Source organism: Pogona vitticeps, chromosome 1 (genome assembly GCF_051106095.1).
Source record: "Pogona vitticeps strain Pit_001003342236 chromosome 1, PviZW2.1, whole genome shotgun sequence".
Lineage (NCBI taxonomy): Eukaryota > Metazoa > Chordata > Lepidosauria > Squamata > Agamidae > Pogona > Pogona vitticeps.
In genome coordinates, this window is record NC_135783.1 from 57932016 (window position 1) to 57948647 (window position 16632).

General features: G+C 38.9%; 1 protein-coding gene across 2 annotated transcripts in view; it reads right to left on the minus strand.

Annotated features, from left to right (window-relative positions):
* ACTN2 (actinin alpha 2) overlaps nucleotides 1-16632 on the minus strand; it is an 82588-nt gene that overhangs the window by 43699 nt on the left and 22257 nt on the right. The window contains exons 2-6 of one of the 2 annotated variants that reach the window (XM_020787244.3): nucleotides 11470-11584; nucleotides 9190-9309; nucleotides 8864-8950; nucleotides 3999-4086; nucleotides 1408-1486 (exon numbers count right to left, since the gene is read on the minus strand). In XM_020787244.3, the coding sequence (XP_020642903.1) occupies nucleotides 1408-1486; nucleotides 3999-4086; nucleotides 8864-8950; nucleotides 9190-9309; nucleotides 11470-11584 (489 nt within the window). The remainder of the gene's footprint in view (nucleotides 1-1407; nucleotides 1487-3998; nucleotides 4087-8863; nucleotides 8951-9189; nucleotides 9310-11469; nucleotides 11585-16632) is intronic. The other variant, XM_078383126.1, reaches the window with a different exon arrangement.

A 16632-nucleotide genomic window follows, 5' to 3' on the forward strand; every position in this document is an offset into this window, starting at 1 on the left:
CAAAGCATTGTTTATCATTCTGCACTTCTCTGCCAACCTATACTTTCATACTTGGAAAACCTGTGTGGAAGGATTTAGCTTATGGCAAGAGTGAGCAATATCCAAAGGTCTGAGAACTGCGCACACGCACACGCACACGCACACGCACACACACAAACAAACAAGTCCAGTGTCCTTAGGAAAGGCTTGTGGAAGGGCTGAAAATTTCCCCTCATAATTTTTTAGAAAACTTTAAAGTTATTTTGGTGGCAGTGAATTTTTGAACTTAAACTCCCAACTGTCCTGCATTCTTCAACAGCTTCCCACTGAGGAAAAAGATTCCATAAAAACCTTATGGCCTTTGGAGAAGCTGAGTGGACTTTTTTAATTTCTGAGAAAACACAGCGGCTGGGGGCATCATCAGCCTTATGCTGTTCAGCTCTGGAGCAGGATTTCAGACAGTAAGTTATTTTTCATGTATTTTTCATCCTCCTTTTTGACACACAGCTTGATTTAGTGCATTAGGGCCATATCTTGCCTCATATCCATCTGTTGGATCGAAGCCTGAAAGGAAGTCCATTTAAAGTTGCTAAATGTACTCAGTTTACTCAAAGATGGGGCAGTTAAGTGAAGAGAGTTAACATGCTAAGTTAATTGCTAATAAGCTTAAGAATCTAATTTGATTATGTAACAATTTTGTTACATTGTTTTTAACCTCTTTAACAATTCAAATTTACATTATATTACAACATTAAAATCTCACTGGTGTCTTCCAACACACTAAAAGTCACCCATGATTTTTTATCCCAGGTTAACTTCCAGATCAACCCCAGATGTATAGATACGCATCTACATATTTGTTGCTCAATTAGAGTTTGGATAGATTTTTATTTACAGTATTTGTTATTTACATTTATATCCCACCACCCCACCCCCAGCCCAGTGAGCTAAAGGAGTGTTAGGCTGTGTTCCTCTCCACTTCATCTTAAAAGCAGCCCTCCAAGGAAGGTCAGGCTGAAAGAGAAGAATTTGCCCAAGGGCATCCATTGAGTTTCTTGGCTCGATGGAGACATGGATGTGAAATGTCCAGAGCAGTTGAGCTTTGCCACTTCTAGATTATCTGTAAAGAGTTCTCCGCTAACTTTGGACTCTACAGCTTCCCTAACCCAAAAAAGTGCCAAGATAACACAAACACTAGGTTAATTCTGAACAAACATTAACACAAAAATATAAACAATCTGTTTCATTTTAAAGAGGTGAATTAAGCTGCCCTTTTCCAGTAGCAAATTTCCAGCATAATTCGTTACTTAACTGATATTAATATGTTAGTTTCTAAAACTGAGTTTAATATTAAAGAGCCATGCTGAGCATAGGGGAAGTGAGCCAGATCACTGCAAATCTGCATGCCATGTCACCCAGATTGATGACCTTAGATAGCTTGGAGTAGTCAATGAGATCAGGTCGATGTCTATGGATAAGTGCACAAAGGGCAAGGCCGTCTTTCCAGCTTCACAATAAGCAGCCAAAAATAAAAATGGAAACATGTTAATGAAAGAATAATGATATCTGGCAGCTGGGGAGCTGGTACCATACAGAAGCTACACAATATGCCCATTGATGACCTCTCATAAAATTCACTGTAATTCCAGAGTGTGCTGTGATTTGTTTTGCTAAATTTGATTCAAGTATATACTAAAAAGATAATAGCAGAGGCAGAGGTAAGGCAATGGGTTGGTTGTGCTTTCAATGAACAGCCAAAATGTCGTGATACTTTAGACATAGATATTCATAGATATTTTAGGACTGGCTTGGTCATGGCTATGAAGGATACATCCCATCCATAATTTATTACACAGTGAATAGACAACAGTTTGTTTTAGAGATGGGCACGATTCGCCCCACTTCACCTCGTCCTGCCGCCTCTGAGGGGGCGAGGTGCTGAACCACAGATCAGCTATTTGGCCGAGAAGCAAATTTCACCGAAACACCAAACCATCTCTAGTTTGTTTTATCACATCTACATGCACCAAGACGCCACAACTGCTAGCAGTAATGCACTCTGCTGGATGGTGGTGTGTCTTAATTCTATCTTGTCTCTCACCTACATGTTTTTCAGATTGATATTACAAACACAAAGTAGCTCAGGAAAACAAGTTGTGGAAGTCTCCAGATGTTCTTGGACTACAACTCCTAGACGTTTTCACCACCACCTCTGCTGGCTAGAATTTCTGGGAACTGAAGTCCAAGAACATCTGGAAGCCCAAGGTTGGAGACCTCTGGTGTAAGCATCATGCCAAAAACCAATACATAAATAAATAGCCAAATATTCAGCATATCTCAGTGGCCTGGAAAAACAAACAACTTTTAAGTACTTTTCCAAAGTTCTCAGTGGATTGGACCTGGTGTTTAGATGCTGTCATCCTTGTTGCCCTCCTCTGAATTTGTTGTAGTTTGTCTTCTAAAACTGCAGTGTTCAGTACTGAACAGTGTTGAGTACTGAACACAGTACTCAAGATGTAGACCTAACTAGGGCTGAACGGGGGAAGCTAGCATTTCATGTGGTTTGGAGACCATACTTCTGTTAATGCAGTCTAAAACAGCATTTGCCTTTTCTTTAGCCACACTGTTGGCTCATATTCATCCTATAATCTGGGACATCTCCAAGATCCTTCTCGCTTGTAATATTGCTGAGCCAGGTATCCCCCATCTTGTAACTGTGTTTCGTTTCTTTTTCATAGGTGCAGTTCTTTGCACTTATCCCTGTTAAATTTCATTCTGTTGTTTTCAGCCCAGTGCTCAATCCTATCTAGATCATTTTGAATTTTGTTTCTGTTTTCCAGGGTGTTCACTATTCCACCCAATTTTGTGTCATCCTCAAACAGTGGTGCCTCGCAAGATGAATGCCTCGCAGGACAAAAAAACCCGCAAGACGAATGGTTTTTCAATTGCTGTGGTGCCTCGCCAGATGGCTTCTTCTATAGCCATGCTTCGCAAGATGATTTTTTCCCCCAAGACTGATGCCTCGCAAGATGAAAATAATTCATTCGTCTTGCGAGGAAACCGTTTTTAGCATGACGAAAATTTTGCAAGATAGTGCTACTCGCGGAACAAATTACTTTCATCTTGCGAGGCACCACTGTAGGTGATTAGCATTCACTTTATCCCTTAATCCAGGTCATTAGTAAAAAAAATTAAATATCGCTTGGCCCAGAACTGAGCCCAGGGGTACCCCACTTATTACCTCTTCCCAGTCTGAGAAGGAGCCATTATTCATCACCCTTTGAGTACGATTCTGTAGCTAACTGTGCATCCACTTGACAGTTGATATATCCAGCCCACACCTAGTTAGCTTGCTAATCAGAATATCATGGGGCCCTTTGTCAAAAGCTTTGCTGAAGTCCAAGATCCTGAATTTTGTTTCTTTCTTCCAAGGTATTAGCTATTCCATCCAATTTTGTGTCATCTGCAAATCTGATAAGCATTCTCTGAACTCCCTCATCCAATCATTAATAAAACTGTTGAAGAGCACAGGACCCAGGACTGAGTTTTGTGGTATCCCATTTATTACCTCATCCCAGTTTGAGAAGGAGCCATTGACAAGCTCTGAGTGAGTATAATTCTGCAATGAACTGTGTATCCACCTGATAGTCATTGTATCCAGCCCACACAAGCTAATTAAAGTTCTCAGTCCTTTTTGGCTGTACCCTTGCCACTCTGGAGATAATATGGTTACTTCTCCCACTAGCATACTTCACTCTCCAAGACGCAGCAGCACTAGTAGGTGAAGTAAAACCATCCCTAACTCACTCCTCCAACATGGCCCTGTGGTTTTCTCTGCGAGAGTCAGCTCAGAAGAACCCATGACAGAGTGGAAATCACACAGTGTGTCTTAGTGTAAGAACTGGCCTGCTATCAAACTGTAAGGACCACATGGTATTCTCTCCTCCCTCTCTGAAACTGATGGCAAAATTCAGGTGCCCAACGGCTAGTGAGATTATTTTGGAAAGCATTAGTCTTACCTAAGATGGAAGTTCTGAATGTTCACATTTCTGTAAGGTGCTGTTTTCCTCTGACACCACAACAGCAGCCCTTCTTTGGCAGATGTCTCTGAAGAGAATGCAAAGAGGGAGGCATAAGCAAAGTATCAGAACTCCAAGCCAAGGCTGCTGCATGCTGGTTCCCCAGAAGCCATGGAATCGTTGAATACATGGGTACTATGTGTTTAATTCAGCAGATTATGTTTCCCTGAAACTGTGCAACAGAACATTGTTCATGAACATGTTCATCCAGTTGGGAAAGACAGATGATCCCGGAACCTTCCCAATGACACTTCATGTCCCTTTCTTACAAAATAAGATAGCTGAATTTCTCTTCCAATACATGGTGCCTCATTTACAAAAATAAGTGATTAGAAGAATCGCAGAAAGAAATTAATTACACAGATTCACCAAGCCTTTTTTATAATGCAAACATGCCTAGTTAGTTTTCTTTATTTTAATAGTTATATACTGCTTCCTTACCCAAATACAGGCTCAACAATTAAAATATTTGAGGTGATTACATTATTGTTTTCTGCTATACAATGTTGTTCCCTTTCCAGATTTAAAAATAGCTATGTGATAGACAAAATCAGTTTTGAATTAATCAAAAACTTTAAAATATTTCCCCCACGCATTTGTAATACAGTGGGGTCTCTACTTAAGAACTTAATCCGTATTGGAAGGTGGTTCTCAAGTTGAAAAGTTCTTATGTTGAATCTGCATTTCCCATAGGAATGCATTCAAAACCATTTAATCCGTATCTGCTCTTTTCCGTCCATAGAAACTACAGTGGAACCTCTACTTAAGAACTTAATCGGTTTTGGAATGGTGTTCTTAAGTTGAAACGTTCTTAAGTTGAAGCAAAATTTCCCATAGGAATGGACTGAAAACCAATTAATCTGTTCTGGCTGTTTTTTTTTTTTTTTTGTTATGTAGAGGTGCGTTCGTACATTGAAGCATTAGAGCAGAAAAGGTTTTTTTTCCTGTTCTTATCTTGGATTTCTGTTCTCAAGTAGAAGCAAAATTTAGCAAATGGAGCTGTTCTTAAGTTGGATTGTTTTTAAGTAGGGACGTTCTTAAGTAGAGACCCCACTGTATCCATTGTGGGTCCCACTAAAGCCATGGTTTCATTGTTTGTTCCAGAATAATTAATCATTGTCTTCTGGTTTGCACAAAATGGAAATCTAGATGAATGGAAAGCCTCCTTATTTGTTTGTACATTCACACAAAGGATGAAGCAATGCTGCTGCAAAAGGTTCAGAGAAACACCACCCTTACACACCACCATCAAACTACATGTACTAGAAGTTGTAGGAAGCCACGACAGTTGACAGCATGAATGTGATAATCTAGAGACCTGCTTTCCTCATTCTTGGCTCATTTCTAGCTCAGTGCCTATGTGTTAATCCATACTTTCCTGCAAATTGCCCAATCAAACTGCATCATGCAGATGGGATGGCCTGCACTTGCTCTCTAGAATCACTGTCTGCATGGTGGGTGTTTGTGGAGATAGGACGGGAAGCAGAATTGAATGATATTGAAAAGGAGAGGGGGCTGCACAGAGATTTGCCCTCAAAGCTGCTTTTTGGATGCATCCTTCATGGTACTGTGCTTTTAGATACTAAATCGTGAAGCCTCCCAAATTTTAGGCCTCCAGATATTTACTGAACAAATCTCTCTCTTGGAAATTTGTAAAGCGATAATTCATATTCAGGAAGGATACAGGAATGCATGATAGATTCCTTTTCCCAATAATGATTTAATTGCTACAGTTCAATAGGATAAAGTAAATTTGCAAAGAATAATTATTCCCTAAGTCAACAAATGAAACGTAGGAAACATTTAATTTGCTACATTTTGTGCTGCTCAATGAAGGACATCTGTTTGCTCAAGCAACATGTACATGTCCATAGTTAAATGATTCTGCAGCCGCTAATTTGAATGTTTTACAAGTTAGTTTATTAAAATAAATACAGTACTCTTAAGAGACATATTTTAAAAAAATGCTACAGTAACTACAACAGAGACCACTCAAGAAATCGCCTTCTTGTGACTACATTTTATGCTTCCATAGAGCAAAATGCTCTATTTCCCCCAAAACAGAGTTGTACATGAACAATTTTTCAGTAAGCATTTATACCATTTATATTTCATAAGTTCTACTGTCCAACCTCTAATACCATTCTCCAAATATTAATCTCAACCAAATGCAAATGTTTTCTTAGTGCTTAGTTACTGCCCTTTCCTTTCATTTCTACTTGATACTTCAAGATCATCATCTGACTCATTATGTAGTGGCTAGTCATCACTTGAAAAGGGAAAGTGCATCCAAGGCATAGTCAAACTGTCTGATTTACTGGGTCATGTGTTATATTGAAGTCTTCTTGAGAGTTGAAGGGCACTTAGGTATTATCCTTTATGCAAGCTGCCTACACAGTATCTGTCTTGTGCATGTTCCTTAATTACATCATCCACCCTGATCCCCTTGGTCTAGGGCAAACTTCAATAACCATTTTAAGTTGTTACTGACAGGAGAAGTTTGCAAAAGTCAAGTCACCATGGGGTTCTATTGATATTTTTACCTTATTATATGTAAAAAATGTTAACTCCTCACTTTGCTCGCCTGAAAAAATATTCACAATGTATTATTTGGAGATATGAAGTGATAGAACATGATCCAGTATGCTGTTGAACATTTCCACCTATGCAACTAAACACAAGCAGTTACACTATTTGCAGTGTGTCTGTTGAGCAACACATTGTGCAGCAGTTTGTGCAAACACGAATAGCACAAATATTAGTTTTTAAACAAAAACTCCAGCAGCTACTGACTGTGTGTAATGTCTCAAAACATCTTTGGCATAATGAGAAGGTGTGATATTTCTTCTACGCCCAGGCTTTGCCTATAGCCTTTCATCTTTGCTGAGGCCTTTATTGACTCTCCTTAGGCTGAGACTCTTCTAGAAGCTAGGTCTGTTTGTAGCTTCTGCTAGTCTTTTCATACCCTTTGAAAGCCATGACAAGACTGCATGAGAAAAGAATGGGCTTATTCTGGATGTCTCAGGTCAAGGCTGCTATATATTAGACTGAGGCTTTAGATACTTGGAAATGGGACTATAAGGGGATATCACTCTACTCATTAGTCAGTGCTTTGTAGACATTTTTGTTATCATTTTTCCAATTAGTAAGGTATTTTATTATCACAGTATTAATTAATGAGCTACTCTCTCATCATTTCAGCAATTAAAAGTAATGCATTACAAATGAGAATCAGCTGTAGATGTTAAGTGTGAATAGCAGCAGGTTAGCCGAATGGATATAAAGTCTTTGGTTGAGTAAGCCTCAAATGTAGGCCATTCCCAACTTGGTGCTATGCATGTACAGTACTTAGAAACCCCTGCTGCTATTCTCAGAGACTCTCAGCAAGTAGAAAGGCTACAGGTCATATCTCATTTATATTGCTTTGACCTGTATTTTATTGCTGAATGTTATTCTTTTACTCTGTAGTTGAATTATTTTGTGCTGTTGCTTTGCACCATGCTGCTGCTGCTATTGTATTATTTTATGATCATTTATTCTGAATGGTTTTTCTACTTCATTGGCTCTCTTCATTTTCTACTGTGGTTTTTCTACTTCATTAGCCAAAGTCCTATTGTTTAGTGTAGTAAATTGCACTAGGGTCAGCCCAATGAACTTATGGGGATTTAGTGAGTGAACTCTTCCACAAGTTCTATTAATTTAAATGTGTCTACTCTAACCGTGGATTACCATGCAATTCGAGTGGTCTCATTTAAATCAATAGAACGTATACAGGAGGTGGTTCACTAAATCCCCATTGATTCAGTGGGTCTAATCTAGTATGATTTACTATACTAAGCAACAGGATCTGGCCATTGTGATTAAAATACAATTCTGAAAGCCTTCCTTCAATGATGTGCTTATTATCTCTCAAATCCAAAAGAATCTAATGTCATACAGGCAGGGCACTGTGGTAGTACAGATATGCTAGTTGATGCAACAAATCAAATACACCGATTTTTCGAGTAATTCAACATGGCATAGTGATGTGGTAACCAGGCATCTTCACAAGAATATTGTGATGCAATTATCCTTGAACTGTATCAATTTGGAGCACAAGTAGAAGACTGCACAATTTTAAGATTCTCTTCTCATGTTTAGTATAAAGTCTTAGTATAAATCTCTCCTGGATGTTCTAGTTTGCTTCTGATAGGGAGATAATTATGTATAGTGAATGCTGCTCAGTCACAAAAATGTCTGTCTGCTCTCTGAAGTGAAACAGTACCAGGATGATTTCAAAATGTTTTTATATATCCACAACCAGATATATAAACCACTGAGCATAGGATAGCTATATATATCTGGTTGTGGAGCCAGAAGTTGGGAGTTTGATTCCCCACACTATGCCTCCCTGATGGACTGGGCGCAGTGATCCATAGGGTCCCTTCCAGCTTTGCTGTTCCACAATGATCATGATGATGATTATAATAAAAGTAAAACAGCTTTATCTTTCTCACCTCTCTGAAGGAGGAGAAAAACCCACTCAAACAATAAGGCTTTTATGTTCATGTTTAAAAGGTCTAGTTTCGTATGGATGCTTTACTTGCCCTGCTGAAAAGGGACACAAAGCAGACCTATAAGCATGGCTAGCCTTCAATACTAAAAGATTACTTATAAACCAAGCAAGTGAAGAGCTGTAATAACAAACTGTCACATCAGGGATCAGTGCTGTTAATAAAACTATCATTAGCCTAACAACCTGTCAACTCAGGACAATTCTTCTTGATATAAATACCTGAGGGCAGTGTTATGGAGCACATTCTTACCTTCTACTGAAATATCTTGAATAGCAAAACGAAGGATGATAGTCCAAATCATACCGAGGGTCATTTTCACATTACCATCTACGATTTCTAGAGTAAAAGAAAATGGATATTTTAAATATGATGTGGTCATACATCATAGGCCTGCTGTAATTTTAATCTTATGGTTGGTTCATGTAGCTCAGTACCACTAAAACTGAATGGCAATGACTCTCTAGGATTTCATGCAGGATTGAAGCTTAGCTCTACACAGCGTTCTCCAGAGTTTCCCCAAGATGCTAAGACCATAGCTGAAAGCTAATACCTTGCTGTTGCTATCTTCCACTTACCTTCTGCACCAATTGAGACCAGTTTGACACCTTTGCTGGCTATAAAATCCAGGGCTTTGTTGACATTTGCAATTTTATGGAAACGCATCTTTCCTCTGTCTGGTTTTGGAAGTCTTTCCCCTGTAAGAAAGCAAGACTCAGTATCAATAGGTACCATATACCCAATACAACACATGCCAAATACCAGGCAGATAATGGGGTGATTCAGTACTAAAGGCTATTTCTGCCCCCCAGTCAGCCTGTTTCATGTCTTAAACGGGCTTGCAGGGAGTGTTTGAATCAAAGAGAAACCTTTCTTTCATATTCTCTGAATTCCTATGCTCATTCCGAAGGAGAGTAAATAAATGGATAAAAGTAACTCTAGTTTGAGGTGGGTTGGGATATTTGGAGTTTCTTGTTGTTGTTTATTTCTTGATGCAGCAGCAAAACTCGGAGTGAAATTATTAGATTTGTCCAAAATATGTTAAAGGTTGTATATTTCCTTTTTAGTTTATTTCTTCTTAACACTTTAACATTTGGGGGAAGTAGAGTGGTTATTTCATCAAATTTCTCCCTCTCCCATACAGTACTGAACAAATCCATTACTTTTTTTCCCCTCCTGACAGAAAACACTCCTCATTCTTTGTGCTCCTACTTGCAGTTTTCAGTCCTTGAACCCATCCTTCCTAAGCATATGCGATAAAAAAATATGCATCACACTCTCCTCATAGCTACTTATGAGAAGTGATGGTTAAGCTCACAGAGGTTTTGAATTATTTCCATAGGGCACTGAAGATAGTAATGATGGAGAGGGGGTAAAATACTATAGACAGTTTCTCTTTTACATCTGCAAACTCTGACAGAAAGCATGCTTTTCAGTTTGCACTCCCTAAAACAGATTTGTGAATCATATTTCAAGCAGAGTTTGGAAATATTGTTTCTTTCAGAAGGCATTCCCAGAATGCCCCAGCCAGCATGCCCAGTACTAACATTGAGGCCTTGTAAGATTGCCTGCTAAAAAGGCAGGAGAGAGTATTAAAAATACAGTATAAGCACTGCCTAGGTGGGTATGTTTTGCCTCTCTTTTTTGTTTCTTCATACTCTGTGCTATTAATTAACACTGCCCTTCCTTAAATAGCAATATATCACTTATGAAAAGGGACGTGGCGGCGCTGCGGGCTAAACCGCAGAAGCCTGTGCTGCAGGGTCAGAAGACCAAGCAGTCGTAAGATCAAATCCACGTGACGGAGTGAGCTCCCGTTGCTTTGTCCCAGCTCCCGCCAACCTAGCGGTTCAAAAGCATGTAAATGCGAGTAGATCAATAGGGACCACCTCGGTGGGAAGGTAACAGCGTTCCGTGTCTAAGTCGCACTGGCCATGTGACCACGGAAGATTGTCTTCGGACAAACGCTGGCTCTATGGCTTGGAAACGGGGATGAGCACCGCCCCCTAGAGTCGAACACAACTGGACAAAAATTGTCAAGGGGAACCTTTACCTTTTTATCACTTATGAATCCCAGAAAGAAAGAAAGAAAGAAAGAAAGAAAGAAAGAAAGAAAGAAAGAAAGAAAGAAAGAAAGAAAGAAAGAAAGAAAGAAAGAAAGAAAGAAAGAAATTTAGGGCAGCAGGAATCCAGAAACAGGATGGCAAATGAATCAATGTATATGAGATGTCATGTGTAGCCTACAAAACCAGTACAAATGGCAAGAAAAATAGCAATTGAACTGAAAGCCATGTGAACAATATATATACCATGTGACTATAAATACAAACATATTGATATAAAAAAGGAGGAAAAAGAAACAATTCAAATGGTCTGTATGATTAGGCCCAGAAACTTAATATTTTTGACAGTCAACCAGGCTATCTTTTTTTTTTCTTGGGTTCAAGGCCTGAAAGTAAAGTTCAGCTATTTCATGTTTTACTTGCTACCTGAGTTTAGTTGAGCAGGGGAGTTATTGGTTTCCAGACACATTGACAGAGCATTAAAAACACTTCACCCTATCTTTTGGTAGAACTCCCATTATTTCCCCCTGGAGCCCCAAACTAGGTTCTGGAGAAGAGAAACAAACCAAGGTATAGGAACCCCAAGCAAATAAGAAATGGCTATGGATGAAAAGCCTGGCCACACTACTAGCCAACTACCCCCAAACATTTTCAACAGGACTACAGAATATACAGAGAGGAGATCAAACTGTTCTCTCTCAAGTCAGTTCCAGCAAAAATCCCTTCTAAAATTAATGGCCATTCAGAGCATATTTTCCATGGGAATACAGGCAGAGAGAGGGAATGGTTACAAACCTGAAATTACTTCCAAGAGCAACATGAGTTTAAGGCCATTCCTGAAATCCTCTTCAATGTTCTCAATCTGGGTGCCAGCTTTCCTAAGGTGGGAATTGCACCAGGCTGTAAATGTCTGCAATCAAAACAGTTCAAAATATCAGAAGACAGCAAGTATCTATTTAAATTTAACTTTAAAAGATGTTAGCAGTTGTCCATGCTATGTTCTAAGCAGAGAGGTATAAAAATATGAAGATTGTAGAATGAGCGAGTCTTTGCATTCTGCAAATCCAAGTTGTAGAGGCCACTACGTAAGCAGTATTGGAGAAACAGGCAGAGGGAATGCAGGAAAGGAAGGGAGAGAACTAGAAGGCTCCATTGTGAAGGACCATAGCAAGCTTTCCTACGGACTGGGAAAGGTTATGGAGCTGGGAGATAGGTCTACTGGGCTGCAGAGTAGCATAGTGAAAAATGTAATATTTATGAGGAATTAATCTGACACCCTTACAGCATCAACAACATGTTAAAATAAACTCAAGTTATGTGACACATACATTATGGAGTATGGAACACTTTTAAGTTCTATGGAGCTATTTGTTTACTTAAATATCTGTTCATGAACCTTGCAAAAACAATTTCACAAAATAAGTCTCTCAGGATTACAGGATGTCGAAGTGTTCTCTCTCAAGTCAATGTTCCAGCAAACATCCTTTCTAAAATCAATTGCCATTCAAAGCATGTTTTCCATGGGAACACATGTGGAGACGGAATGGTTACAAACCTGAAATTACTTGCAAGAGCAACATGAGTTTAAGGCAGTCCTAAAAGTCTGTACATGAGATAACGTGCCTGCAAAAATCACTGATTTTTGAATTTCAGAAAGCAGCCCATGGCTATTGTTTTAAATTGATAACCAAAGGTTTTGGAGCAGCTCTGGTTGCTGAAAGTACTATGGGCAAGAGTATGACCTGACCTTGCTTCCATAATCTTTTAATTGATTCATTTATACTTGATGTTTGTACTTTGCAATTTTGGTACTTTTAGGATCAGAACAACTGCCAGATTTACAATGGATCTGTGTTATTCCTTGTGTGAAGAATACTGGAATAAGATCAGGGTTTCCAAGAACTTCATTCACATTGTAAACAAAATTAAAATAATATTAATAGGTTGTAGGTTTTTCGGGCTGTTTGGCCCTGTTCCTAAGGTTTTTCTTCCTAATGTTTCGCCAGTCTTTGTGGCCAGCATCTTCAGAGGACAGGAGTAGAACTCTGTCTGAACACAAAGTTCTGACTTCTGTCCTCTGAAGATGCCGGCCACAGAGACTGGTGAGACATTAGGAAGAAAAACCTTAAGAGCACGGCCAAACAGCCCGAAAAACCTACAACAACCATCAGATCTTGGCTGTGAAAGCCTTTGAGAATACAATATTAATAGCTGTTGTTATTGTTATATTCTAATTAAATAAGAAAGATTAAATAAGTACCAAAGGACTACATATTACAGTTGTTGAAGCACATTGCATTCCAACAGATCATTTAAGTTCTGTCTGGCATTATTAGAGTAAAAAGAGCAACACAAAGAGGAAACACCGTTGGAGACAGAGATTGATAATGGAACCACAATGAAGCCCTGGTGCTCTCCCGAGAAGTCCAACTGTTGGAAATCCTCTCAAAAGCTCAGAACAAGGTCACCAGTGTCTATATATATGCCACTGGAGCTGCTGTTGCAGCCATTTCTCATTTAGACTAGGTGAAGTGAGCGCTGGATAGAGTGCAGTAGGGGCTATCTTCTCTTCCTTTTCTACATTTTTCTTCCTTCTTTTCTCCTTGTTGGTGCACGACGAAGAAGTGCTAATGCTTGCTGCTTTTGTAGACCTTTGGCAGTAATACGAAGAAACAAGTATTTCTCAAATCAAATCAGCCTTTCTCTTCAGGTTAGGCCTTTTGTACTTTTTTTTATATCCCTGGGAACAATATTCTTCTTCTGTCCTGCCTATGCGTATTTCTGAAAGCTGGAAAAATCACCTACACAGCATGCCCATCTCTACATTCTTTGCCAAGCATTGTGCCGCTTTGCTATTTAGAAAAATTCCTGTCCTAGTTTGGAGGTGTTTCTTCTACATTCCTGAAAAACTGCATGGCTGTCTGAAATGTAAGCACTCTTAACTCTTCTATTTAATGGCACGGTGTAATGGCTCATCCCATCAATGTCATAGCACTTCATTTTTCCATTGGTGGTTTGGTTTTCAATATTGATGTGGAACTGTACACATATGGAGAATAAATTAGTTGAGTCCCAATCTGTACAACAAATATTTGGATACAAATCAGATCAGGAGGTACTCGCACATCCCTAGCCATTAACACTTTTATTTTATGAAGAAACATAACGAAGTTAGGGAAAGGCGCTGAAGATACACTGCCCTGGGCCCCTTCAATTTTTCACTGGTACTAAGCATTGGCCAAGTAGTAGCACAGTGGATGTACTACAGAAAGACTGCCTATTTGATCTTGGTGTACTTTTGGAATCATGCTTCTTCTGTTCTCTACTTGTGGAACATTGTAATCACAAACTGAATGCCTGAGGCTAACCTGTGCAGAATTCACTGATAGTGAATTTAGAATGGCTTTTCAAGGTCATTACCAACTTCAGTAATTCTATCCCATGATTATCCCAAATATTGGGGAGAGCAGAATCTAAATACTATATTCTCACATTTTGTCAGAATCAGATCAGAGGAAAAATGGCCATGAAATATTGGCTTAAGAGTATTCTCAAAACAGCATCAATAAATTAATGCTCGTAATAAGAGACAATTATGACCCAGTAAAGTAAGATCAATGAAAGGTTATCAGTATTCCTCATACTGCTGCTTTTAAACCTGGGAACATGTTTCTTACATTATCTCCTATCTTCTTACAATAACTATCACAATCTATTATTTATAAGGATTATGAGCGTCTCAAAATAGACTATGATTCCTGTTTAAACAAGCAAATCTTTTGCATTTTCCCAAATTGCTCTCTGTGTGTAACAGCAAGTTACCATGCTGATCCTTTTGAATCAACATGATTTATTAGGATCACTTGATCCCTATATTTACAGAGATACTGTATGCTTTTCAAAATCAAATGTGTAAGTCCTAATTGATAAATACACTGTTGCAGTATATAAGCTAATAGAAACTTAGATGACTATTCAGTTACAATGGTTATTGATACTTCCCATTCCACAAATCTGTCAAATGTGAGCAATCTCAAGCAAATTTTGTTTTGCATTCTTATTTCCAGTACATCTATTTTATCCTCATCACCATATCCTTATGCACAACCAGAGTCAGGTGCCATAGCTATAGGAATAGCAGAGTTGCAAGATTTTTCTCAGTAGAAATATTGATTGATTGATAATACTTCTAAACTGCCCATCTGATCAATGGTCTCTCTGGGTGGTGTACAACAGAAGACAGTATACACATAGAAAAATTAATTTGTAACTCAATAAACATAAAGAGTTTACAATTAAAATTAAATTTAAAAGAAGCACTTCAGTACTTCCAGCAATTGTCTAATTCCTGATTGATGGCACAAATACAATTAGTTCTTCAGGCTGTTGAAATGAGGTTGCAGGGGAAGCTAACAAGGGAAAAATGGAGTTGTCCATGTGAAACATCTGGAAGTACCCTGTTTCCCTGAAAATAAGACCTAGTATGATTTTTTCAGGATGCTTGTAATAAGCCTTACCCCCAAAATAAGCCCTAGTTAAGTGAAACCCCGCCCTCCACCATTGTGCAGCAACCAGAAGAAGATGACATGACTGTATTTGAATATACATTGATGGTTGTACATGAAAAAAGTAAAGCATCCCCTGAAAATAAGCCCTAATGCATTTTTGGAGGAAAAATTAATATAAGACCCTGTCTTATTTTCAGGAAAACACGGTAGTTGTTCTGACTCCATACTAGCCTGTCCTTTGTGTATCAACCTCAGCTATACTTGTAAGAATCCATTTTCCCCAGCTTCCATCAAACAGTTCAAAGCTCTTATTGGGTAGAATCTAGTTAGAATTTGAAACTAGAGAAGGCCCATTGAATCAGGGAGGATTTGGTGAGCCAACACCTATCTAAATTTCATAGATTTAGTGGGTGTAAGTCTAGTTGCAACTTACTATTGGATTTCAGCCATTGTCTTTCATTACAGGAAGTCCCTTAAATGAAATTGGGTTACAGTGAGAGAATTCTTGAAGATGTATGATCATATGCAAAACAACAGAGGCAAGACAGAGAAGCATCTTGTTGCCTTAGTTCTACATGCACACAGTTTCTTCTATCAGTACCATTCGTCTACCTCATGGGAAGGCAGCTGAGTCCCCATCCAGATGTTTCTGGACTAATTCCTATAGTCCTTTACCATAAGGAAATGGTTCCCAGCCATTTTTCACTTGTGTACCCCATTGGCAGTCCATTTCCCTAAACTGTACGCTTCATATTAACAAAATATTTGCAATGAATATGGTAGCTGGACTCACAGGCTTGACTGAGGTTTTATATACACTTATACAGTGTATACACTGGTACCGGAGCAACAGCACTCAAATGTTTGCAAAGTGGAACAGAATGAAAGCTGATCCTGTGTGGGGCGTATAACCGAACATGCACACTGTGTTTGCAACACATTGTTTAGGGAGGGACTCCTCGCCACTTGCCAAAATTACAAAGTGAGGGAACAGGGCTTTTCTCAAGGTTAGATAATGAAGAAAATCTGCTCCACTAATTCATCACAATATTCAATTAATTTCATAACTTTTGACTTGTATCTTGTCTTACACTGTTGACATATATGTCTTTCCCCACCATTATTCTTTTTCTTCCGCATCCCTCTACATGTCCTAGTTCATACCTCTGCGGGCAGGTTGGGAATCACTGCCATAACACATACTGGCTAGGGTTGTTGGGAGATATAGACCTAAAACATTTGGAGTACCATAATTGCCCCCCGTTGCTATAGCTCCTCCTCACCAAGTGAAAGTACAAGAATTGGCCAGCTGATCCATTCAAAGAAACAAAGTTGGAGGTTGTGCAATTCGTTTAATGAGTCAGTAAAAAGTGACATATGATACGAGCTTTAGAGTGCTCCAGAACTCTCCATCAGGTAGAAATGGTATTTGATTTGGGCTAAAGGTAAA